Raw genomic sequence first — 26683 nt, forward strand, 5'->3', positions numbered from 1 at the left:
GGTTAGAGTTAAGGTTAGGGAATAACCTGATGTTATTTATCTTATTTACATGATGGGAAGTCATTTCTGTCTCTATGTGGTTGCATGTTCATGATTCTCCTCTGCTCACTGAATGAATTCGAGGCTACTTTTTAAATGTGTTGAAGTGTTTGTTCCTTGACACCTCTGGTTTTATTAGACTAGATATGAGCAACATTCACTTGGAAGTCCAGAAAATGTCTAATCTCCAGATACAGAAAACTAGAAATGAGGCTGAATCACTTAAAGATTCATGTCTTGGCCCTTTTGTGTTTTTATATGTTGAATAAAAGTTGAGGAGAGTCTTAGTCGAACAGGTAAGATGTCTGATAAACAATGCTGAATGTGAGTTCATTTTCTCACTGTTCTGTTTTTATTCCTGGAGTTTCAGGCCGTGCACGCAGACCTCTGTTTTCCAGGACGATGACGCTGCAGGAGGAGGAAGTCGTGATGAGGAAAAGTGTCTGACACCCTGAAGCCGCTCTGCAGTTTGATGGTTTTCCTCTGAAGATGCTCAGTTTCCTGATCCTCTGTCACGTCTGGATCCTGCTCACAGCTCTGACGCGCTGCAGGGAAGACGCCACAGGTACGGCCTCAAAAATCACTCAAAATACCTTTCATTTCTATCAAACTGATGTTTTTATAACTGAATATGTGGGTTAACTTCTTAATCTCTACTTTTTCCTTTACAAATTTGTTTGACTGTGATAATAATGTAAAAAATAGACAAATCACATGATCTTCTCCTGGAAAGGAAATTTATAAACAATAAAATAAGGTATGTATGACTCTTTTTCCTGATCAAAAAGTGGCTTTATAATCAAAATAATGATGACAAATTCTGAGGTTTTTCCAATCTACAGTTAATTTATTGTGTTAAACACGTTGGCGTTTTTCTTTAAAAGCATCAGAAGTTTTTAAATGTTAAATCCGGAGACGGCCTCCCTCACAGAAACATTAATAGCAGCTGACTCAGTGTTTCCTGGGACGTTTTATTCGAGGCCCAGTGGACGTCTTCGAGCGTGTTCCCATGAGATAAAAGAGGAAAAGCCGACAAAACAGGAAACGAGCTGAAAAAAGTCCCGATCAGCAGGACGTGAGTGGCTGGGTCTGCTGCTAAAACAGGAGCAGGTTTCTGAAGGAGGAGAGGAGAGGAGAGGGATGAAGGGGTTAAAACCATCTGTGACTGTGTGCAGGTCTGTGTGGAGCTGGTCTGGTCTGTGTGAACAGGAAGATCTGCAAACGTGTTTTCTCACCTTTAAAATAATCCTCTGCTCATCCTGCCCGTCTCTGTGGTTTTCACCTAATCACCAAACCACCAGCATCACACGGCCCACTCAGCCTCAGCAAACATTTCAGAGTACTTCCTGTTGTTTCTCACACCAGCTCACACACTTCGGGGCTGGCAGGAAAGTGTGTGCCGATCCTCAGAGACACAGAATCAGCTGTTTGTGCAGATCACCCTGCAAAGATCAGAGAAACATGTTGTCCAGGTGTGAACACAGAGCTGAAACTCCTATAGCTCCAACGAGCAGCGCTGAGGCACAGGATCAGATTTAATGCAAAGTCGTTTTCACGTTTTGAGGAATTTATCCTGGTCCGTTGATGTAAAAACAGGAAAACAAACAACAAATAGCATACATAAAATTATAAAATTATTATTACAAATACAACAAAACAGAAGTGTTTGAGTGTAAAAGTGAAAAATGAAAAATAAAATATAAACAAATATATCCACTAAGAGATGATGTATAAAGGCCCATTTCCATCAGCAAAAGATAGATTTATCAAATTATTTAAACTTTTTATCCCATAATTTTAACTTTAATTGCATATTTTAAACTTTTTATCACATAGCTTTTGACATTTTTTCTTACTTTAAACTTTTTATCTTATAATTTTGAATTTTATCTAATAATTCAAATGTTTTATCTCAGATTTTTTTTCATTTTTTGTTATGGTTAAGACTTTTTATCTTATAATTTAATTTTTTTATCACATAATTTCAACTTTTTATCTTGTAATTTTCAGTTTTTATCTCATGATATAAACTTTTAAACCTGTACTTTGGAACTTTATCTCATAGATAAAACTTTTTATCTTATAACTTTTGGCATTTTTTCTCATGATTTATACTTTTTATTTCATAATCAAAAAAATGTATCTCATCATTTAATTTTTTTTCCCATAGTGTAAACTTTTTATCTTGTAATTTTTTTAATTCTATCTCATAATTTAAACTTTTTATCTTATTATTTTTGACAATTTTTCTCAGTCTTAACTTTTTATCTCATAATTTTTGACATTTTTTTTTAGTCTGAACTTTTTATCTTATAACTTTTGACATTTTTTCTAATGGTTTAAACTTTTTATCTCATAATTTAATCTTTTTATCTTATAACTTATGACATTTTTTTCATAGTTTTTTAACTTTTTCTCTTATAATTTAACTTTTTATGTTATGATATCCACTTTTAATATCATAGTTTTGATCTTTCATATCATAATTTTGATTTTTTTTTTTGACTCATTGTTAGGACTTTTTTTAAATTTTAATTAATTAAAGCAGAAAAGTGAATTGTTCTCTAAACCCCTGGTAAAAAAAAGTATTCGTCAAGTTTTCCTGATGTGGTGAAAACTCTGAATGTTGGAGCTCAAAAACACTGAACAGCTGAGATTATAGATATTATTATTGTTGACATGGGTTATAAGGGTCAGATTAGCTTTGTTTTTCTTTGTTTAGTCTGGTCAAGGTTTATTTTTACAGAAAGAGAAGAAGGTAAAACACTTGATCTTTTAAAATTTGATGGATTCCCTAAAATCTGTATGTCTATGAAATTTTTTGTGAGTTTAGCTTTTTCCATTCTTTTTAAAGATATAACACAGTTAAAATCACAAAAATGACCTCAATCAAAACCTGATGAGCTCCTTCTCCCCCAGTGAGTCGCTTCTCAGTCCCTGAGGACCACCACATCAGTCTGCAGTGTTCTGGTTCTGATGGCTCCGACGTGGTCTGGACTCATCAGGGCAGGACGGTCCCAGTGTTCCGGCATGAGGGCGACGAGACCAACGCAGACCCTGATCGTTACCACCTGCGGTCTGACGGCAGCCTGGTCCTCCGGAGGCTGGAGCAGTCAGACAGCGGGGAGTATCGCTGCAACCAGAGGCTGGAGGCCGAGGTCCAGGTGCTCACAGGTACGCAGGGAGAGAGGGGGGCTTTGGGTCACTGAGTGTTTGTGTCTGTGCCTCTGTCGCCCCCTGCTGGTGGGTTTCTGAGTGAAGGACGGTCAGGACACACTCAGCTTCATTTATAAAACACATTTAAACACAGAGAGAGGCCTGACAGCGTGCTACAAAGGACAAAAAAACAACATTAAAAGCATTTAAGGGGTTACTGTAAGGGTCTATCCTTCAAAGTACAGTGATAGTGGCTCGTCTGCCAGCTTCCTCCTGACGGCTCCACAAACCACAGGCTGTCTGAGGGGAAGTTCATCGGTCTGGAAGTTGTTGTGAAATGTTCAACAAGCGTCTTTGATTTTAGTTCTGCATCAAAAGAGGAACTTTATGGTTCAACACTTTCAAACCAGTGAAGGGATGTTAAATATTTTAGACCTGAATGTGTTCAAAGGAGCTACATTTCATTAAACATGATACTACTGGTTAGTCTCAAACTGGGCTCCTCCTCCTTGGCTCAGGGCCAGCTGCAGCACACACCCACAGCCTCCAACCGTGACTACATGAACACACTCAGTAGCCCAGCAACCACCTGTAGCATCACGTTTGTACGTGGGGAAGACTCGAGGGCCTTACACCTGACTTAACACGTTAGCACAAGCAAACCACGGGTATTTGACACACACCTGGCTAGCAGAAAAAGTGTGACTAGAAGCCCTGAGGAGACGATGGAGCAGGATTATTCCTGTAAAAGTTGACTTTTTAGTTTTTAGGGAAAATCCTGCAGACTCTATCTTAAAAAAAACACAAAGATGTGCAAAAAAAGGGTCAAAGCTGTTTTTAGAAATCCAGAGATGCAGGTCAGACGGTGTTGTTGTTATACTAAAGCTGCCTCAACCAGGATTTTACATTAGATAAAATAGGAAACAGTTGAGGAGGACACCCCAGAGTCTCACACTTCCTGTTTGCTTCGCCCCCTCAGGTCGTAACTTCACGGTGCCTGCAGGCCGCACGCTGCTGCTGCCCTGCAGAGGCTCCCACAGACTCAAACAGAGGTGGTTTCATCGCCGAAGGCCTGGAGGGCGGCGGGAGCTGATCTTCACCTGCTTTGGAAACGGGGTGGTGAAGCCTGAGAGGGAGGGGAGCCGGCTCAGGTACAAGGACGAAGCCCTGCACATACAAGACCTGCAGCCAGGGGACGCTGGAGAGTATCTGTGCAACGGGAATCTGCAGGCCACGCTCACCGTGCTCACAGGTGAGTGGTTTAATGACTGGTCTGAAGGAACGGAGCTGAAACCAACAGCTGGATTTTAAAAACTGTTTTTCTTTCCTGATCAGTGCAGCCAGAGCCCACCAGCATCCTGACCACCAGCAAAACCCCGACCCCTGAGGTGACCGTGACAGGTAGGATTCCTGCTCCTAAGTCCCTGTGAAGGAAGTCAAAGACTTTTCTTTAAACAGTTTGATTTTATTAAAAAAAAGGTTGTTGAATGAAGTCAGATGGCAAAGCTTCAGGTTAGGGATTAAAAAGATGATCGTTGACAATCTGCAGATTCTTAGGCCTGATAAAATTTTACAAACGTCTTTAGGTTTAACGGTGTTAGTGTCAGAGACCAGCCTAAGGTTGTTTTTGTGTCTTTCAGCTAAAAAGAAGGAAAACAAGAAAACTGACAATGGTTGGTGAGCTTCATCCTCTCAGTTCCCTGCCTGTTCCCTCGTTGTTCCCTCTCTGTTCCCTCTGTTTCCTCTGTTCCCTCTCTTTTCCCTATCTTTTTTCCTCTCTGTTCCCTCCCTGTTCCCTCTTTATTCTCTTTTTGTTCCCTCTCAGTTTTCTCTTTGTTTCCTTTGTTTTCCCTCTCTGTTCCCCTCTTTGTTCCCTCTTTAATCCCTCTGTGTTCCCCCCCTGTTTCCTCTCTGTTCCCTCTCTGTTCTCTCTCTTTGCCCTCTCTGTTGCCTATCTGTTCCCTCTATGTTCCCTCTTTGTTTCCTCTCAGTTCCCTTTCTGTACCATGTCTGTTCCATCTCTGTTTCCTGTCTGTTCCCTTTGTGTTCCCTCATTGTTCCCTCTCTGTTCCTTCTTTATTTTCTTTCTGTTCCCTCTCTGTTCCTTCTGTTCCCTCTATGTTCCCTCATTGTCCCCTCTCTGTTCCCTCTGTTGCCTTTCTTTCTCTTTCTGTTCCCTCTCTGTTCTCCTTTGTTCCGATCTGTTTTCCCTCTTTGTTCCATATCTTTTTTCCTCTCTGTTCCTTCCCTGTTCCCTCTCTATTCCCTCCCAGTTTTCTCTGTTTCCTTTGTTTTCCTTCTCTGTTCCCTCTTTGATCCCTCTGTGTTTACTGTCTGTTCCCTCTATGTTCCCTCTCTGTTCCTTCTTTGTTCCCTCTGTTCAATCTCTGTTCCCTCTCAGTTTTCTCTCTGTTTCCTTTGTTTTCCCTCATTGTTCCCTCTCTGTTCCCTCATTGTTCCCTCTCTGTTCCCTCTTTGTTCCCTCTCTGTTTCCTCTCTGTTTCCTCTCTGTTCCCTCTGTTCCCTCTCTGTTCCCTCATTGTTCCCTCTCTGTTCCCTCTTTGTTCCCTCTCTGTTTCCTCTCTGTTTCCTCTCTGTTCCCTCTGTTCCCTCTCTGTTCCCTCTGTTCCCTCTCTGTTCCCTCTGTTCCCTCTCTGTTCCCTCTTTGTTCCCTCTCTGTTTCCTCTTTGTTTCCTCTCTGTTCCCTCTGTTCCCTCTCTGTTCCCTCTTTGTTCCCTCTCTGTTTCCTCTCTGTTTCCTCTCTGTTTCCTCTCTGTTCCCTCTGTTCCCTCTATGTCTCCTCTCAGTTCCCTCTCTGTTCCCTCTCTGTTCCCTCTGTGTTCCCTCTCTGACTCTGGATCTGGTTTTGATCTGGTGTTTCTGTCTCCTCAGTCCTGCTGATGGTCGCCGTGGTCGGGTTGGGGCTGATGATCCTGTTCCTGGCGGCTGTTTGTGTTTTGCTGACGGGGATGAGGTGCAGGAGGAAGAAGCTCAGCAGGACAGGTAGGAGGATTCTACCTCTGGCTCCACCAGCGTCAAAGAAGGAGGTTAAAAAGGTTAAAAACGTTAAAAACGTCTGTTTCATTGAGTTAGGGTCAGAGTTTTGAGCCTCTTTCTGACAGCGTTTGTCTTCCTCCTGCTCAGCGTCTCAGCAGCCTGAAGACTCTGAGCTGGAGCCGTGGGAAACCTCCATCACTCAAACCGGTAACTCCTCAGACCTCAGACCTCAGACCCCAGATCCTCAGATCCTCAGACCTCAGATCCACAGCTCCTCAGCTCCTCTGGTCTCTCAGACCCTGGACTAACCCGTCTCTGGTCTCTCTGCAGACTGCGGCGTCAGGAACAGCCCGCCGCTGCCCGAGCAGACCATCCACTACGCCTCTCTGGGCCGACAGAACTGGAGGGAGAGACCCAGCAGGACTCCCCCAGACCAGAACCACCACAACGTCATCTACTCCTCGGTCATCACCAGACCTGCAGCCAGATGAGACTCCAAACACACACACACACACACACACACACACACACGCACACACACACACACACACACACACACACACACACACACACACACACACACACACTCTTTCAGGAGGATCAAACCTCTTCAGCTCTTCTTCTCCAGCTTTTCTGATCAAAACAAAAAGATTAACGTGGTCCTCAGAGTCCGGGGGGGACCCAGAGGGGGACTCTGGGGTCTGTGCATCAGTGAAACAAGCTGTTAGCCTCTCCAGTCTTTATGCTAAGCTAAGCTAGCTGTTAGCTGTCTCCAGTCTTTATGCTAAGCTAAGCTAGCTGTTAGCTGTCTCCAGTCTTTATGCTAAGCTAAGCTAGCTGTTAGCTGTCTCCAGTCTTTATGCTAAGCTAACCTTTAATAAATGTGACCGATCATTACAGCAAACTCTTCTTCACTTCTCTTCATTCTCAGTTGTTGATTAACGACAGCTCAGTCTTTGAAAGTTTTCACTTTATTATAAACAGAAACAGATCTTCAACAGGAACAGATAAAAACAGTCAGTAACAAATAAAAACAGTCGGTTACAGATAAAAACAGTCGGTTACAGATGAAAACAGTCGGTTACAGATGAAAACAGTCAGTAACAGATAAAAACAGTCTGTTACAGATGAAAACAGTCGGTTACAGATGAAAACAGTCAGTAACAGATAAAAACAGTCAGTAACAGATAAAAACAGTCAGTAACAGATAAAAACAGTCGGTTACAGATAAAAACAGTCGGTTACAGATGAAAACAGTCAGTAACAGATAAAAACAGTCTGTTACAGATGAAAACAGTCAGTAACAGATAAAACCAGTCAGAGATAAAAAAACAGTCATTAACAGATCAAACGATCAGATATCAAAACAGAAACAGATAAAAACAGTGATGGATAAAAACAGTCAGTAAAGATAAAAAGAGTAAATATAAAAACAGTCAGTAAGAATTAAAACAGTCAGTAACAGATAAAAACAGTCACTAACAGATGAAAACAGTAACAGATCAAAAAACAGTCGGTAAGAGATAAAAACAGTCAGTTAAGATAAAAACAGTCAGTAACAGTTTAAAACAGTTAAAACGGATAGAAATAGTCAATAACAGATAAAAACAGTCAGTAACAGATGAAAAAAGACAGTAACAAATAAAAACAGTAACACGTAAAAACAACCAGTAACAGATAGAAACAGAAAGAAACAGCCAGTTAAAGATTAAAACAGTCAGGAACAGAAAGAAACAGCCAGTTAAAATAAAAACAGTCAGGAACAGAAAGAAACAGCCAGTTAAAGATTAAAACAGTCAGGAACAGAAAGAAACAGCCAGTTAAAGATTAAAAACAGTCAGGAACAGAAAGAAACAGCCAGTTCAAATAAAAACAGTCAGGAACAGAAAGAAACAGCCAGTTAAAGATTAAAACAGTCAGTTTCAGAAAGAAACAGCCAGTTAAAGATTAAAACAGTCAGTTTCAGAAAGAAACAGCCAGTTGAAGATTAAAACAGTCAGTTTCAGAAAGAAACAGCCAGTTAAAGATTAAAACAGTCAGGAACAGAAAGAAACAGCCAGTTTAAGATCAAAACAGTCAGTATCAGAAAGAAATAGCCAGTTAAAGACTAAAACAGTCAGTAACAGTTGAAAAAAAACAGTCACAGATAAAAACAGTCAGTAACAGATAGAAACAGTCAGTCACAGATAAAAACAGTCAGTAACAGATAGAAACAGTCAGTCACAGATACAAACAGTCAGGAACAGTTAAAAAAAACAGTTACAGATAAAAACAAACAGTAACAGATAGAAACAGTCAGTCACAGATTTAAAAAACAGTCAGTCACAGATAGAAACAGTCAGTAGATGCTACAAACAGCTTTATGTGCAACAGGCAGGAGGAGGAAATCTTCACATTTTACTTTTTTCTGAGGAGAGTTTGTTTCTGGAAACGACCGAACGTGATAAAGAGTCGATCAGAGCGACGTTTTTACAGCGTCAGCCTCGTTTAAGGCGGGATGAAGATCTGCTGAGTCATCACTGACGTCTTCAAAGAGCAGAAAACAGTTTGACAAACAGTCTGAGCAGACCAAACCTACACTCAGCAGAAACACACACACGTTAATTCATCGGCGGTCATGTGATCTGTGTGGCGTTCTGCAGCCGGCCACTGTCGAGTACGTGACTTCCTCTTTGACCAACCCTGTCCCTCCTCCTCCTCCTCCTCCTCCTCCTCCTCCTCCTCCTCCTTGGCCTGAGAGCTGTTTGGCATGCCTCAGACTGGAGTAGTGCAGAGCTGCATCCTGCATAGGAAGATAGGTAATTCATCTCAGCAGGGGGCGCCAAAATCAACACAGAGCAACACAAAGATGCTAACAGTTAGCATGAAAAAGTTAGAGCAGATAAAAAAAAAACTGTTTTTTTGTTTTGTTTTTACAAAAAGGATTTCAAACAGGAAAGTTGTTTTTTATGTTATTGTACAGAGAGATTAATTAAAGGTTTAATTCTTTTTACCTCAGCCATCCTCAGACTGTCGTTGGCTCGGCAGCAGCACGCTGACGCCTGTTTTCCTGCAGAGAGGAAGAAAACACTCAGTCACAGCGCTCTCTGTGCTTCAGATTAAGACCTGTTTTTATCTAGTTTTAGTCAAAATGAATTTCAGAAACAAAAACTTAGTTTGTGATTAAAAGTCACAATTATGACACAATAAAATTTGGAATCATTAGAAAAAAAACACAATTTCAAAATGAAGTACCACTGTTGAAAATTATCCTGTTTGACATAAAATTTATTTTAAATATCACATAATGTGAGAAAAGTCTCATATACAAGAAAAAAATGAAGTAATGAGAATTTTCTCTTGAATTAAATTCATAATAACAACAAAAGTTTCCAAACTGTAAGAAATGCAGTTTTAGTTATCATTTGAAATTAGATTATATAATAAAACTTTGCTTTATTTGACAAAAGTCAAAATTATGAAAAAAAAAACGATTAATGCATCAGAAAAATAATAGATAATTATTATATAATTCATAATAATAAAAAAAAAATAAAATGAAAAAAAATCTTTAAAAAAAAAATGTAATTATCCAGAACAATAAAAAAGAATAAATTAAAAATTTGTTAGATGAGAAATTTGTGTCACAAGTTAAAGTGAGAATGAATTAAAATGTGTTATTATGTTATAAAAGAGTCAAATAAAAAAAGAAAGAAATATTGAATTAGATATTAAAATGTGTGGAAAAAAAAGCGTAAAAAATTAAAGGTATTAAAGGGCAAAACAATAATTTTATGGTTAGAAATAATAAATAAAAAATTATAACAGTTTTTTTTGTTCAAATTATCTCAATGTTGAATTTTTATCTTTTCAGTTTAAATAATTTGACTTTGATCGTATAATTATGACTCATCTCTTTGACTTATTTCTTTAATATATTTTTTTAAATGTTGGAGTGTTATTTTTAATCTTGAGGAGGTCTTTAATGATTTCTCTAACTGGTGGACTCAGCCTCAGTGTCTCAGTCTGTGAATAAAAAGACGTTTTCCTGTCAGAGGAGGATTTGCTCCCTGCCCCCCTCTGTGTCTGAGTCCAGTCTTTGACCTGAAACCTGATCCGTGTTGAAACTCCTCTGAGTGAACTGGCCCTTTAATCTGAGCCCGGCCTGGATACCAGCGTGACTCAGAGGACAGGCTGCTGGCTCTAACTGAAAGTGAAAGTATGTCAGTGAAACTGGATTTGTTTGTCAGAGCAGACGACGACACCCAGCACTTTTTTCTCCGTCTGTTTCCAGGAGAACGAACCGAGAGCTCAGGGGAGAGGAAAACCTGTTTTTACTCTGAAAGGAAGAAAAAACTCTCCTCCTGCTCCTCCTGCTCCTCCTGCTCCTCCTCTCAGCACCATGCCAGACACACAGCTGGTCTTAGAGGCCCTGTCTGCGCTTTCCGGCTGCACCATGGAGCAGACGGACGGAGCCTCCGTCATCACGCCGCAGGACTTCGTCAACGTGGTGGCCCTGAAGGAGTTCTACAGGCAGGAGGGCTTCAAGGAGCTGGAGTACCCCAGTCTGGGGACTCTGTCCCTGCAGGAGGACGGGGACCTGTACAGCTCCCCCATGCCTCTGGCTGAGGGTCCCCACAACCCAGAACCATCAGGGAGCCTGAGGCCCACGGTGAAGATTAACCCCCAGGACTTCTTCCACCCACAGTACGACTACGACTTCACACACGTCAAGGTGAGAGCGACGGGCTTCTCTGAGCCGCTGGGTCATGTGACCAGACCTGGGTATCTGTGTATGTCTGTGTACTTCCTACAGGGGTGACAGTGTAGGTGACAGGGTGAGGGCGAGGGGGCGTGGTCTGTCCAAAGTTCTGCTGGGATCTGTATCAGTTCCAAACCCAGGATCTGTCTGTAAACCGCCCCCCTTTAACGGTCTCCTCTGTCCCCCTTTCAGGATGGGGACAGGAAGTTCCTGCGGGGTAACGAGCAGTACCTCCGCCCCTGCGGGTGGAACCGCGTCGCCCTGCGCGTCATGCAGAAGTACGACGACGGCGACGCCTGGCTGGGGACGGGGAGCAATGCCTGGCCGGTCTCGTACCACGGACACAACATGGACGGGTCCCTCGGCATCATCTGGACCCGCAAAGGCTCCGCCACGGACGACCCCGAGTTCCTGGACGCTGCCGCCGCCGCTCTGGTCGACAAGGGACAGACAAAGAGGGGCAGAGGGGTGTACTCCACGCCGGATGTCAAGATCGCAGAGAAGTACTGCAAGAAGTTCAAGTCCAAAGTGGACGGGAAGACCTACCAAGTGGTCCTCCAGAACCGCATCAACCCGGAGAAGAGGGAGCAGTGTCAGAGGGAGGACGTGTGGTTGGTCTTCGTCCCTGAGGGCGTCAGCGACGTTCAGAAGAGAGCCATCGTCCAGGAGGCCATCCGGCCGTACGGGCTGCTGCTGAAGCAGGTGTGAGCAGATCCACCTTAAGAGTCCTGGAGAGCAGTTCCACCTTAACTAACCAGTATACCTTAACTAACCTGGTTTAGGCCTTCAGATCTGTCTAAACCCTGTGAAGCTGTAACACACTCTCTCTGTTACAGATCATAAACTTTTTTTCTCCTCAGGTTAAATTAACTTCCTGTTGAGGGACTTCCTGTTGAGGGACTTCCTGTTGAGGGACTTCCTGTCCAGCTGCCTTATCCACGCTCTCCTGTTTGAGTGATTTCTGCAGAAACGTTAAACTCTGGATCTGTGAGGTCAGGATTTACTCGTTAGGCTCTTATCTGTGGTTTCGCTTGTAGACGTAGAGCAGGAAATGCTGATGTGAGTATTAACAGCTCTCTGCTGCCACCTGGTGGTGAATCACTGCATGTTGAGAGGTGGTCCTGTGTGGTTGTGATATGATGATGTTTGAGTTCTCTTTAGAAGAAGGAAAATGTTGAGGTGTTTTGTGTTAATTAAACAAAATAAGAATTAATTTTACTGTTTCAGCTAAATTAAAATGTTTAAAGTCTCAGACTCTGAGAGGAAGACATGTTTGATGAAGTTTCTTGAAAGTTTATTAAAGATTTCTGTAAATTTACGTCTGATTTTCTTTGTTTCTTTTGTTTTTTTGTTTTTGTAGTTTATAAAACCATCAGGACTACAATTCCCACTCAGCTGATAGATTAAATTCGTACTCCTTGTTCTGTTTTGTATTTGTGTTGTTGGAGTGTGAAGGATGTGAATCGTTTTATGAACACATGAACATGGACACATGTCAACGAGAGAATCCTCTTTAAAGGATCAATCCGTGGATTTTTAAAGGCAAACACAGAACACGCCCCGAGCTTCACAGTTTCATTCTTACTGCGCTAAAGTTAATCTTTAATGCTTTCACATTTCTGCTTTTAGTTTGGTTTCTCTTCTGATGAAACAGGCGGGGCTGGTGTGACTGGTTTTCCTGCAGGGTGGAGTCACAACCTGCCCACAGATCTCGAAGACCGTCACATTTCTGACCTGGTAACGTGTGCAGAGTTTTGTTTGAGGCACAGATTTAGCTCGACCAACAGTATTTTTATCACGTCAAAGCTGTAGTTCAGCCACCTGCCGCTGGGTGGCACTGCAGCTCAGATGTCAAATATCTTTCTTCAGCGTGTTGTTGTTGATCTGAAGAGGAAGCTGTGTGTTTGGTTGAACAGAAAAAGAAAAAGCAGAAAAAGGAAGACTGACTGACTGACTGTGGAAACCTGAGGCTGAGTGCTGAGTTTCATTTATGAGGAAATCTGCAGCATGTGGTCACAAGAGGGAGGGTTAGGATCAGATCAGACCTTAATCAACATTTACTGGTCTTGACCTGTGAATGCTTTTGTTAAGTGTTTGTTATGATTTTGGCGTTATACAAATAAAGACTGATTGATTGACAGAAAGGGGAAGGTAAAAAAAAAGAATTAAAGCATGAATTTAAGGTTTGACCTCAGTGAAAAAACAAACACATTTATTCTTTGTAACATTAATTTACAAACAAACAACTTTTCAACTCAATTGGATCGTATAATGAAATAATAAAAGATATATTTGTGCCTGAAAGAAGAAGAATCAGGATCGTGGAGGACAGATAACAAAATCACCATCACATTTTTTAAACATTTTTTTTCTCTTTTTTTTTCTTTTTTTGTACTTTTTTATCTCATTATTTTGAAACTTTGATTTTTTTTAATCTCATTATTTCGAAAAAATAAATTTTTAATCTCATTATTTTGACATTTTAATCTCATAATTTCCAAATTATGATTTTTTAATCTCATAATTTCCAAATTATGAATTTTTAATCTCAATATTTCGACTTTTTAATCTCATTATTTTGACTTTTTAATCTCATTATTTTGAAATAATGATTTTTTAATCTCATAATTTCAAAATTATGAATTTTTAATCTCAAAATTTCGACTTTTTAATCTCATTATTTTGAAATTATGATTTTTTTATCTAATTATTTTGACTTTTAATCTCACTATCTTACCTTTTATCTCATTATTTCGACACTTTATCTCATTATTTTGACTTTTATCTCATTATCTCGAAATTATAATTTTTTTATCTCAGTATTTTGACTTTTTATGTCATTATTTCGTCACTGTCTCATTTTTTTTAGAAATTATGAATTTTTAATCTTATTATTTTGATTTTTCATCTCATTATTTCGACACTTTCGCTCATTATTTCGAAATGTTGATTTTTTTTATCCCATTATTTTCTGTTTATCTCATTATTATGAATTCTTATCCCATATGATGACTTTTTTATTTATTTTTCACTGGAAAAATATTGGCTCTGACACAGAGGAGTCAGATTGTTGTTTTGTTGCTTTGAGACTTTTCCTGAATTTTTGACTCGTTGCTGAATTTCTAAGAACTGTTTCAGCTCCTTCTCTGAAAGACTCACCTCAGGAGCGTGTGCAGAGTTTTGTTTGTGGCACAGATTTAGCTCAACTAACAGTATTTTTAATCATGTCTGAACTGCAGTTCAGCCACCTGCCTCTGGGTGGCACTGCAGCTCAGATGTCAGATGTCTTTCCTCAGCGTGTTGTTGTTGTTGATCTGAAGAGGAAGCTGTAACTGACCTGAGCAAACACAGAGTCCAACGATGAACACGACGCAGGAGACCAGGAGAGCTGGGAGAACGCAGACCCCCAGAGTCCAACACGGCAGCCCGGCCGACCCACCACGCTCAGATCCAGCCGACGGACCTCCTTTAATGTGGAGAAAATCACATGAAGGTTTGTTTTACCAGTTTGGATCAATGTGTAGCTATTAACAGTGAAACTGAGACTCCACAAACCGTGAACAGTCAGATGAATCCCTCTGTTGATGGAAATATTTCTGTGTAGCTGCCAGGAGCAGAAATAGATCCCAGAGTCCTCCTCCTCAGCCTGCGGGATCTCCAGAACCACCTCCCCATCCTCCAGACCCCCTTTGCTCACAAACCTTCTGCTGTCTGCGCTGTGAAAGTTCACTTCCTGTTTTTTCATTTTGTTATATCCCACCGTCAGCAGGGGCAGCAGCTGGTCTGAGCGCAGCCGGTACCAGGTGATGGTGTTGCTGGTCGTAAAATTACAGCTCAGAGAGACGTTCTGACCCGGCTGGACCACCTGGACCACCTGGACCACCTGGGCGGAGCTTGGAGCTGCTGCTGCTGCACCTGAGGGATGCACAGGTGAGGAGGGAGGTCAGATAACTGAGGGTTAACAGGAAACAAACACATCCGCTCATAGTTTGTAGTTTGAGAACGTCTGAGAAAACAAAAACTATGATTAAAGGAACATTTCGTCATTTTTTGCTCTTTTTTTGGCGTTTCTTCCAAACTTGTCTTTTATAAAACTCCACACCAGGGGGCGACAAATATCTGTTTTTCTCTTCCTGCTGTTTTAAAAACTCTTATTTCAGACTCCACGCTCCTCAGTTACCTGGCTACATACGACAACTTTATTCTCATGAATTTGAGAGATCAATCTCGCAAGTTAACTTTTTTTTTTTTTAATTTAACGTGTCCCTAATCCTGTGTCCACAGTGTGTCTGAGAAAAGAAACAAACAAGAAACAGATTTTTTAATTATTTAAAATGGACGTTACGTTTCTGAAATATCACAAGGACTCCCCCGTAGCACCCCTGACTGTCATTATTCACAAACCCAAACATGAAGGGTCTTTCCCTGACCCCTGGAAGTCCTCTGTCATCACACCAGTCTTTACATCGAGTAACCCTGCAATGGGTAGTGACTAAGTTTACTTCCTGCAGTCTCCAAACTTAAGGAAAAACTTGTGGTGGAGCAAATTATTAAACATCTTAATAACAAGATGCAATTTGGCTTCAGAAAACATCACTGGACTGAGACGGCTGTCTGTTTCTCTCTAGAAAAGTTAAAATCAAAGTTGCAGGTGGTGTTGGTGCCGTCTTTATCGACCTCAGGAAAGCTTTTGACACTATACACCATCAGATATTGTTAACCAAACCGTCTCACTTCAACCTCTCATCACACACTCTGAACTGGATTGAAACCTATATCTCCTTAAGGACACGTTGAGTTAGAATACACAACAACTCAAATGTATGCTGATGATGCTGTTCTGTACGTTCAATGGTGTAATACAAGTCATGCTACTTAAAACACAATGATTGACGAGTTTAACTATTGAAAGATCACACACACACCCCTCCCCGTGCGATCCTCGCAGTGGTTTGATCCAATCTGCACGGATGCTGCAGCCGCGCACACACACGCACACAAATAAACGCACACAGACAGAGCGGAGGGTCGCGGTCAAGTAAGTAGGTTTCACTAAAAGACTTATCAATCATAACTTCACTTGTTCAACAGACACACAGAGAAAATGAAAAGCAAATGTCAACTCCTTTTTCCGAAGTCTGACAGTATGCTTTTTTTTTTTTTTTTTTTTTTTTAAAGGCGCTGATTAAGCTTTCCATCCGATGTGGTGAGCACACACAGACACAGACTACAGAGCGCCAAGGATCGTGATTAAATGCATTAAAACACTGAACAAATTATAAGTTAATTATCACACCGTTTGTTGCTGGCTGGCAAACAGCCTCTCCTTTATGGTGCAAAGAAGGCTGTGACAGATAAGACAGACAGGTGACATGCTGACATCCTCGTCCTCTCATTTATGACACAAAGATTAAAACTATTTAAGATGCCTCTAGTGAGACAGAGGCATCTCTAGTGAGATTTATGAATTCATAGATGAAGCCATTATTTATTAAAGTCTTATGTTCTATTCTAGCTTTATTGATTTAAAAATAAAGTAGTTATGACTTTGACTTAGATCTTGAATGGATCCAGTTTCTAATTCCATTCTGACTGTTAATTTTAACCCCTTATTGTCCTCCAATTAAAATCAACACTTTTTTCATTAATTTGTATATAAAATACTAATTATTGAGTTCATAGTGTTGTGGACGTGTTGCTTCCACATTCATGCCAAAACATTTTTTCATGAACTAAAGGAAAATTAAATCTCGGCTGATTATCCATAGTTGGGACTAGTCACTGTTTAATATCACAATATGAAACAACACAGCAAAAATTATAGCATTTATTTTTATGTCCCCCCCTAGGAATCAGTCTCTGAAATTTTACTGTTTATTGTCCCCCCCAACAATGAAACGGGATTTTCGCCCCTGCGCTGCACAAGAACTGACGCATGCTATGACGAATGTACACAACTGGCTCGAGAAATCAAGATTATACCTGAACGTATCCAAAACTGTCTGCATGTACTTCTCAAATAAGGCAAATAACAACAATGATCCCAACGTCTTTGTACTTATTTCAAACATCAGATAAAAAAGACCATGAACAGAATTAAGTTAAAGAATTTGTGTGTGTCTGCTCGATCTATGTGTAACATGTTTTGTCGTCTCTTTTTTGTTTGGGCGTGATGTTGTTATAAATTTAATGCGTTTTTTGTTTTTTAAATATATTTTTGGGTTGCATATTGACGACTGGCCGGGGACTGTAGCTGGAAATTAGCGGCAAAGGCTAAAGCTGCCTCTTTTACTTCGTACAGTACATTAAAGAGGACTGTCCAGGAAATAATAAACAAATAAAAATCCAGATCAATATGATTAGATAATTAACTGAATAACTCTGGGTTGGTCCAGATCCTGGCTGTAGCCACATGAATGAGGAGTGAGACCGCTCCCAGGTGTGGAGCCACTTTGGTTTCTATTTCACCACCAGAGTAAACAACAAAACCCTGAAGCATAAAGGTTTTACACGAGAAACGAAGCTGACTTACAGAGCACAGAGATGATCCACGTCAGAGCTGCCATGATGGGGCTGCTGGTTCCTGGTGTGAGCTGCAGGAGCTGCAGGAGGACTGACCGACTGACTGCTCCCAGAGAAGGAGCTCTGATAATAACCTGAGAGGAGGTGTGGGGGGGACTTTTGTTGTGTGCAGACACAGACCACCAACATGTCTGTTTATAGCAGAAAAAGGAAGACTGAGTGACTGACGGAGGTTACCCAGGAAACCGCTGACCGAGGAAACCTGAGGCTGAGTGCTGAGTTTCATTTATGAGGAAATCTGCAGCACGTGGTCACAAGAGGGAGGGTTAGGATCAGATCAGACCTTTATCAACATTTACTGGTCCTGACCTGTGAATGCTTTTGTTAAGTGCTTGTTATGATTTGGCGTTAAACAAATAAAGACTGATTGATTGATAGAAAGGGGAAGGTAAAAAAAAGAATTAAAGCAGAAATTCAAGGTTTGACCACAGTGGAAAAAACACACACATTTATTCTTTGTAACATTAATTTACAAACAAACAACTTTTCAACTCAAGTGGACCGTCTAATGAATTTATAAAAGTTTTATTTGTGCCTGAAAGAAGAAGAATCAGGATCCTGGAGGACAGAATACAAAATAACCATCACCTTTTTTTTTTTTTTTTATGTATTTTTTTTTTTATTATTTTTTATTTTTTTATTTTATTTTATTTTATTTTATTTTATTTTATTTATTTATTTATTTATTTATTTATTTATTTATTTATTTATTTATTTATTTATTTTTTGGGGGGGTCACATATTTTTTTTCTCTTTTTTTGTACTTTTTTATATCATTATTTTCAAATAATGAATTTTTAATCCCTTTTTTTAAACTTTTTTTTTTAAATCTCATATCAAAATTATGATTTTTTTAATCTTATTATTTCGAGTTTTTATCTCATTATTTAGAAATTATTTATTTTTAATCTTATTATTTCTACTTTTTATCTCATTATTATGATATGACTTCAATGTTTTTTTCCCTATTTTTAATTTTTTTTTTTGTACTTTTTTTATCTCATTATTTTGAAATTATTAATTTTTAATCTCATTATTTCAACTTTTTATCTCATAATTATGAATTCTTATCCCATATTATAACTTTTTTATTTATTTCTTACTGGATAAATATGAGCTCTGACACAGAAGAGTCAGGCTGTTGTTTTGTTTCTGAGACTTTTCCTGAATTTTTACTCGTTGCTGAATTTCTAAGAACTGTTTCAGCTCCTTCTCTGGAAATCTCACCCCTGTTATTTTCTGTATTGATTCCTGTTCGTTATAAAACGGTTTGCAGAGAAAACGAAACTTAGAGCGTAATGTAAACTCCTACGGAGCCGTAACCGGAAGTTACGTCTGCAGCAGAGTCTTTAAACAGATCACTGAGCACACACACACACACACACACTCAGAGGCTGTCGCAGAGCTGGACGGAGGTGTGTGAAGAGGACTGAGCTACATTTCCAATCAGCAGACAGCATGAAACCCCTCACACTCCGAACATGGTGAGAAAACTTCCTTTCCTCTTTATTTACAGCCTTTTATTTTGAAAATCCTCGCTGTTCATGCACCGAGCTGCGGGTTTTAAACTCTTCATGCTTCAACATTAACCCGATGAAAACGAGCTCAAACTGAATGAATCTGCTCACAGAGAGAAACCCAGCTGGGGTCTGCAGGATCAGAGAGTTTGGTGTTAAACGCAGATTAATAATCCAGGATATAATCCAGGTGTTTGTTTGTTTCATGTCGCGCTGCAGCCGCAGGTGATGATCGCTCCTCCGTCAGTTTTGTTTAACCGGAAACGATCCTGGCTCCAGAAACGAAACTTAGTGTCAGCTGATCCCAGCAGATAATGATTAATGATGGAAACACCCAGAGTCTCAGTTATCAACTGTTATTAAAGCTTCATCTCTCTCATTAGTTTCTGTTTATTTTGACATTTTCAGATTTTTATTTATTTATTTATTTATTTAATATGAGATGTTTTTTCAGTTATTGTCAAAGATAAAAAGTGAAGACATGTTTTTTTAATGTAATTGAGTTAACTTCTGGAACACTGGATGCTAATGTTTTTGGTCTTTTCTTCTTCACTTTGATCTGTCGTGTTGTCCCTCCAGGTTTCTCAGGTGTCTCCCCTTCTTCCTGGATGGAGGTTTAGTTGGTGAGTGCCCGTCTGTTAGTTTGTAGATGGACTCTGATCTCATCAGCCTGACCCCAAACACCAAATCAAACCTCAAACTCTGTAAGAGAAGAGTATAGCGTCACCTAGACTCAGCTGTTAATTGCGTGTGTCTCATTTCGCCATCAATCCAAAGTGAAGCTGGCTGGGTAACAAAAGATAATTCATGTTTCATTTCCCCACAAGAAAATTCACAGAGAAACGGCAGAGAAATGAAAATTTTACTATAAAATACATAAAATTCAACATCATTAGTGTAACCAAAGGAAACTGTGACCAGAGCCAGTAATACAGGTAGGTAACATAGACAGTATATACATATATATATATATATATATATATATATATATATATATATATATATATATATATATATATATATATATATATTGTGTGTGGGTGATTTAACTTATTTTTCAGCTTTTATACCGTTTTAAATTATACTTTTTATAGTGTTAATTTATGTTTTGCTTATATATAAATAAATATCTTGATGTATAATTTTCATATATATATATATATATATATATATATGCATATATATATATATATTTATATATATATATATATATATATATATATATATACGTGTGTGTGTACATATATAAATATATATATATATATATATATATATATATATATACGTGTGTGTGTGTGTGTGTATATATATATATGTATATATATATATATATATATATATATATATATATAAACTAATCCCTCTTAATTAAAATTATAGCAAAACAAAAATGAATTTAGTGTACATAATAAAACAAACTAAACTAATTATTTATTTACACAGTTTAAAAGTTGAAATGAAGTCAGATCGTCAAAAAAAATATTTTAATCATTAAAAGCTGATTTTAATTAAATCATTCAAAATACCAACATTATGAAAATAATAGTCAGAAAAGAGAGTTTTAAATAAGAGTCCTTAAGACATAAAAAAAAAGGAAGTTAAAAACCCAAAAAACTCAAAGTAACAGTTCAGTTTTTAGTCCATCGTGTAATAAGGTCAATAATTGAACCAGTGTCAGTTGATCTTTTCTGATGACTGATTCAAACCTTCCTCTCAGTCCGACTGCAGCTGGTGGAGCTGGGTCACACATCAATCCCACAATGCATCATGTTGCTTATGTTTTCCCCCTGGTTCCCCACGAGTTATAGAAACCCCCGAGCACCTGGCCTCAAACGTTCACACCTCTGTGGAAAACGTCACCAGAGTGTGGTACACACACTGTGTGACACACACTGTGTGACACACACTGTGTGTACCGCTCTGCTGGGTGAGGAGGACGGGGACAGCACCCTGGTCTCTGGGAGCTTTCAGAGGAACAGGGATGGTCCCTGAGACGGCTCCTGATCCGTCAGTGCAGCTGGTCTCTGTCTGGCAGACCGTCACTGTGACCTTTGACCCTGCAGAGACCAGCAGCCTCCTCTAACGCTCCTCTTCTCCTCAGACTCCTCCTCACTCGCCTCCATCCGCCCCCTGCCCGTCTCCTGTGACGTGGGTCACGACGTGGTCCTTCCCTGCAGCTGGAAGCCCCGCCTGGGGGAGGTGGACCTGCCCGCCTGCCACGTCCAGTGGATGAACCCGTCAGAAACCGTGTACGAGCGGCTGGGGGAGCAGAAGTTTGAGGCTGAGGGGTTTGAGGGTCGGGTGGAGGTCCCTGAGGACAAGCTGGGGTCTGGGGACTGTTCTCTGACCATCCGGGATGTCCAGATCATGGACACGGGGCGCTACGAGAGCTTCATGGTGGTGGAGGGGGTGAGGGAGACCCACACCAAGGTCTTCATCCAGAGCGTCAGGCTGTCTGTGAAGGGTCAGTTCTGTCCCCACGATGTCACTTCCTGTCTTCCTCTGTGTCCTTCAGACGTGTGTTAAAGTCTCTTTCATCTCACCTTAGACCACGAGTCCCATCAGGTCCATGCTCCTGGTGAGGAACTGGTTCTGGATCTCTTCACACCTCGCTCCAAGAGGGTCGTCTTCCAGGGCAGGTAAGCTGTTCGGCGAGGAACCAAACCTTGTTCCCCTCAGAGGACTGAAGGTCCAGACTAGACCGTCTGCTCAGCCCTCGAACTAGAAACCAGACCCTGATGGATAACAGAGCCTGTTGGTCCTGGGTCATCGATGAGTCTGAAGACGTGGATCTGAATCCTGCTCGTTTATTTTCCCGTTTATGTTTTTAAAAAAGGACGTGTTGGATTTTTTCCCCCGCTGTAGTTTCCATCTCAGATGAAACTCGTCGTGCAGCAGAAGAAGAAGAAGAAGAAGAAGAAGAAGAAGAAGAAGAAGAAGCAGACCTCCTGCAGGATGCTTGCGAGGAGACCCTGATGGACCAGGAGAGGATCAGCGCTGCTACCGTCTACTTCCTGACCAATAAGGCACGCCGGCATGGCATCAAGGGAGACCAGCACCCTGCAGAGAGGAGCATGTGAAGCTTTGACCCGTCATCAACCCTGCACCAGGCAGAGTGACCCAGACTTCGTCCAGAGGGCAAAAATGTTTCTCCAGATTCTCCTGAGAAATGAAAATGAAACTTAATTCACCCTGAAACTTCTGTGACTCTGAACCATCCATAAACAGAATCTAGTCCCGACATCAGATCAAGGCTTTGGATCCAGAGGCCTCAGCGTTTCCTCTGTGAGGACTCTCTGTTTGCTGTTGACTGCAGTGACCCCTGTGGCCAGAATGGGAAGTGTTTTTCCAGGATTAAGACTCCGTTTCCCATGAGCACCATCACCCAATGCAGCAGGAAAAGGTTTTTCCATTTTGATCCATCCTACAGGAGTCGAACGCTCTGGTTAGCACTGGTTTTTAAGTCGCAGTCCTGCTCCCCAGAGGATGAACCATGAGCGTGAAATATTTTAGACCCATCTTAAAAATTTGAACTCAGATAAAATGTCCAGTGGAGCGTTTACGCCACATTTAATGTGCTGATGAGTCGAGAGATAATATCAATACATGTTGTCAAAATCCAAAACTTAAAAAAAAAAAGTCAAAATTTTTGTGATTTTTTTTTTATTAAAATTTTTTGAAATTATTTTATATTTTTTTAATTCCTTTTTTTTCAAATGTATTTTTTTGCAATCATTGTAATTGGGAAAAATAAACAAATTTTCAGAAATTTCATGTTTTTTCAAATTGATTTTTTTTGCATTTTTTTGTATTCAATTTTTTTTCTGAAATGTCATATTTTTTCAAATTATGAAAAAATCTGATTTTTTTTTTTTTGATTTTTCAGGGTTTTTTTAAGTAACAAACTATCACATCGCATATAAAATTTTGTGATTTTTCTTTTTATTATAATTTTTTAATTATTATATTTTATTATTTTTTTATTCCTTTTTTTCTTTTTTTTTTAAATTTTTGTAATTGAAAAAAAATCTGAATTTTCAATCTTTTCCTAATTAATTCTTTTTGCATTTTAATATAATAATAATAATAATATTTTTTCTGAAATTTCATATTTTTTTCAAATTATTGCTTTTTTTTTTGCTTTTTAGTGATAAAAAATTCTGAAATTTGATAAATTTTTTGAGATTATTTTTCTTTAATTTTTTGTAATTACTTTTTTTTCTGAAATTCAAGTTTTGGTTTTTTTTTTTCGAAGATTTTGCAAGTATTTTTTAAAGTAAGAAACTATCACATCACATATAGAATTGCACAAAATCAAAAAAACTTTTTGTTTATAGAATTTTTCAATAGGTTTTATTTATGTATGGAAGTTTCCACACTCCTTATAGTCTTTATTGTGAAGGTGACATAGATTTTGTGGCTGTTGAATGACTTTAATCCAGATGACCTGAGGTTAAATGTCGTCTTTGAAAGTAAAAGTTGCAGAGCCCTGATCCAGAAGATGACCCCTGTTAGTTTGACGCTCTAAGAATTGATCTGTTTCTCCGTCTCGCTGGTTTCTTCTTCCTGTTTCACTGATCCTCCTCTCGTCTCCTCAGGAACAGCTCGTCGTGGACCGTGCTGTGGATGAGGGAGGAGGGAGACAACCAGCGTCTGGAGAAAGACCCTCAGAGGGAGCGTCTGACGATGAGGAGCTTAGGACGCTCAGATGAAGGGACGTACAAAGTGGTGGATGAACACGGGCTCACCGTCAGCACCGTGCAGCTCACCGTCAAAGGTGAGACGACTGTTCAACGTCCTGGAGGTTTCTCTGTCCGGCTGCTTTAATCTGTCTCATCTGTCTGCTTTTAGAAATCCATCCCTCCATCCCTCCTTCCATCCCTCCATCCATCCCTCCATCCCTCCATCCCTCCATCCATCCCTGCTTGTTTGGACCCTCTCGTCTGTTTAACTTTCAGCTCTGCCTTCGTCGCTCTGCTCCTCGTAGTGAGGCTCAAACTCTTCGAGCTCTGAGTCGTGTTTTCATGTCCTCATAATCAGTTTTTCACTCGTTCACAGAAAGCTCCACGCCTCTCAAGTTTCAGCAGGATGTGGACGATCGGTCCCCCACAGGTGAGGAAAGAAGAGTTAATGTGTAAATCTGTGAAACAAGAAAAAACACTTGAATCACTCCGTTTTTCTCTCATGTCTTTCAGGCAAAGCTGCCAAACACAGCGTTTCAGCGTTTTTCCTCTCGTCTCTTCTTCTTTTAAATTTCCAAATGTTTCATCTGTCCTGAGAAAATATCATTTCCTAACAACTGGAGGTGAAACTCGAGCACCAAGCACTTTCACTTCCAGAGTCTGTTTTCATCCTTTTTGGGAATTGAAAGAAAAAATTTTCAAAGATTTTATTACAGCTGACATTCAGTTGACGATGCTCATTTCGAGGTGCTCAGAGTAGAAATGAGGCCTCAGTTGTTTGATGAAAAATCTGCCAATGGAATAAGAAAAATTTACTTTTTCAGTTTCTTAAAATAGAACGATGTTTGATATTTTAAGAAACTAACGTCAGTTTTTCTTATTTCTCCGTCTATCTGAAAAGAAGTGATAAGAAATGTTTTTAAAGAAACCCAAGAAGGAGCAGATAGAGAGGAAACAACAGGGGACCCAGGACAGAGCCCTGAGGGACTCCACAGGTCAGGTTTTCTGCTGAATGTGACGTATGAAATCTTTGAAGATGTTTCTAACAGAAATGAGAGAAAAGGTGAAGGTGCCCCCAGTTTTCAAACAGCGAGCCCTCAGAGTCAGTGAACCCCACAGAAGCCCTCTCAGCTCCCTCCATTAGAATCAATAGGTTTGGAGCCTCCACCTCACGCAGGCTGCCGCATTTGGGCCTCTAGACAAAAAAGTAAAAGTTATACAGCTTGAAAAATGACACGCATGGATTCCTGACAAAATTTCCAACAAAAAATATCACATTTTTTCACAGATTAGATCAACATTCTGGCCTATATGACGAGTTGTTTGTAAACTTTGTGAATTTGAATCCTCCCTCTGCTGCAGCAGTTCCGTGGTGATGTCACACAGTGATTAGGAGTTCCGTGATGATGTCACAGTGACTAGGAGTTCCGTGCAGCTGGTCATGTGACCCAGCAGAGGAACTAATACATGGAATCAACTGTTAGAGCACTAAGAGGGACAGAAAGGGATGAAACTCTGACTGTGGAGGGGAAACGGGTACGACAGAGGGACAGGAGGAGCCCGAGGACCCGTCTAACGCTGCTCTCAGCTTTAATTCAAAGGTTAGTTTCATCAGGATGTGATGTCAGACACTGAGAATAACAACCTGAGCCTGTAAGAGACAAACAGGACAAACTCTAAGTCGACTGACAGTGAGGGCAGATTTTACAGTCCATGTGTAAAAAGTTTCTTTACTGAGTCCTTTAGACTCCAAAAACTGTACAAATTTATCATAAAACAACTTCAATTTCAGAATGTTGATAGTTCATTGTTTTTGTTGTTGTGGATATGTACAGTACATCGTTGTTCAGTTATTTATTCTTCAAATCGTTCCTAAAACTCTGGGTTCATATGGCCCTGTGTGCTTTGGTCAGATCTGGATGAAACGCTCTCACAGATCCACCGTCTGCTCTGAGACCTTGGTGTTTATATGTTCAACAGATTAATAAGAAATTAATAAAAAGAAAGATTTAATGTGGCTTCATCTGTACAGTCGCTCATCTAACCAGCAGTGAAACTACACATGTATGCTTCAGATTATCCTCATGTAACCAGCACTAACAAATAAACTCTTGATGTGGATTATGATTTTCAGAAAATAACAAAGAATTTATACAAACAGTGTTTACCTGGTGGGCTTATATACACACACACACACATATATATATATATATATATATATATATATAAAGATCGGGTCATCGGTCCTATACATATGTATACCAACACCAACATGTCTAATGTCTCCTAATTTCATTGTCTGCAGGTGTATTAAGATAATAAAGGCTTTCTGCTCTGATACAGTGTTTTTAAATGACATTAATGAATTTTCAGGTATTTCCTTCTCACTGAGTCTGACTGTGTTCAGGCAAAAGTATTAGTCACAAACAAACAAACATGTCTGAAACAACATTATCAATAACCCTAAAAGTAATAATAATAATAATAAAAATACATTTTATTTCATTGCGCCTTTCAGGACACCCAAAGATGCCGTACAAAACATAGTTTAAAAGCATTTCAGCAAAAGTTAAAACAAGAAAAATGGATTTAAAAAAATGGATTTAAAAGATTTTAAAATAGTCATTTTAATCCACTTTTTACTGTTTTGTGGACAAATGAACAGATGGGGAGATAAAAGCTAGTTTTTATCAACCAAGCTAGCTAGCTTGGTTGATAGCACCATAGGCTATGAATTAAACTAAATATCAGAAACTGACAAAAAATATATTTTCTTCCTAGCTAGCTAAGCTAGTAGAGCCGATATAGTTCATTGCAAAATTCAAAAAAGTAACGTTAGCTGGTTAGCTAGCTATCCTTACAGTTCAGTTATTAGCCAATGTTAGCTCACTACAATGCAAATTACTTGTGTCTTGTCAGTTGGTGGGTTTATCTGGCTAAGCTAACAGGAAACAGGCCAGCTAACTAGC

At 39.7% G+C, this 26683-nt stretch overlaps 4 protein-coding genes across 4 annotated transcripts; 3 read left to right on the forward strand and 1 right to left on the reverse strand.

Moving 5' to 3' along the window:
- The first annotated feature begins 284 nt into the window (after positions 1-284).
- On the forward strand, positions 285-6815 carry LOC141803401 (uncharacterized). The gene is made up of 8 exons (XM_074687397.1): positions 285-604; positions 2959-3213; positions 4175-4447; positions 4531-4596; positions 4836-4868; positions 6088-6198; positions 6340-6399; positions 6523-6815. Exons 1-8 carry the CDS (start codon positions 529-531, stop codon positions 6681-6683), a joined length of 1035 nt encoding a protein of 344 aa, XP_074543498.1. The 5' UTR covers positions 285-528; the 3' UTR covers positions 6684-6815.
- A 1055-nt stretch (positions 6816-7870) lies between these two features.
- LOC141803173 (uncharacterized) lies at positions 7871-17698 on the reverse strand. Its single transcript, XM_074687101.1, has 5 exons — positions 17466-17698; positions 14489-14848; positions 14271-14399; positions 9186-9241; positions 7871-8974 (listed from the first exon to the last, which is right to left on the reverse strand). The coding sequence occupies exons 1-5, from the start codon at positions 17497-17499 to the stop codon at positions 8798-8800; spliced, it is 756 nt and encodes a 251-aa protein (XP_074543202.1). The 5' UTR covers positions 17500-17698; the 3' UTR covers positions 7871-8797.
- LOC141803180 (uncharacterized) lies at positions 10075-12110 on the forward strand. Its single transcript, XM_074687113.1, has 3 exons — positions 10075-10390; positions 10466-10906; positions 11126-12110. Exons 2-3 carry the CDS (start codon positions 10574-10576, stop codon positions 11639-11641), a joined length of 849 nt encoding a protein of 282 aa, XP_074543214.1. The 5' UTR covers positions 10075-10390; positions 10466-10573; the 3' UTR covers positions 11642-12110.
- Positions 17699-18851: 1153 nt separating the features above from the next.
- LOC141802527 (uncharacterized) lies at positions 18852-25727 on the forward strand. Its single transcript, XM_074686059.1, has 7 exons — positions 18852-18999; positions 19612-19655; positions 21134-21496; positions 21581-21671; positions 23631-23809; positions 24091-24144; positions 24228-25727. Exons 1-7 carry the CDS (start codon positions 18974-18976, stop codon positions 24308-24310), a joined length of 840 nt encoding a protein of 279 aa, XP_074542160.1. The 5' UTR covers positions 18852-18973; the 3' UTR covers positions 24311-25727.
- The last annotated feature ends 956 nt before the right edge of the window (positions 25728-26683 follow it).

Source organism: Halichoeres trimaculatus, unplaced genomic scaffold, assembly GCF_033239565.1.
Source record: "Halichoeres trimaculatus isolate MK-OKI-2021-1 unplaced genomic scaffold, fHalTri1.1 fHalTri1_scaffold_14, whole genome shotgun sequence".
In the NCBI taxonomy this organism is placed as follows: Eukaryota; Metazoa; Chordata; class Actinopteri; order Labriformes; family Labridae; genus Halichoeres; species Halichoeres trimaculatus.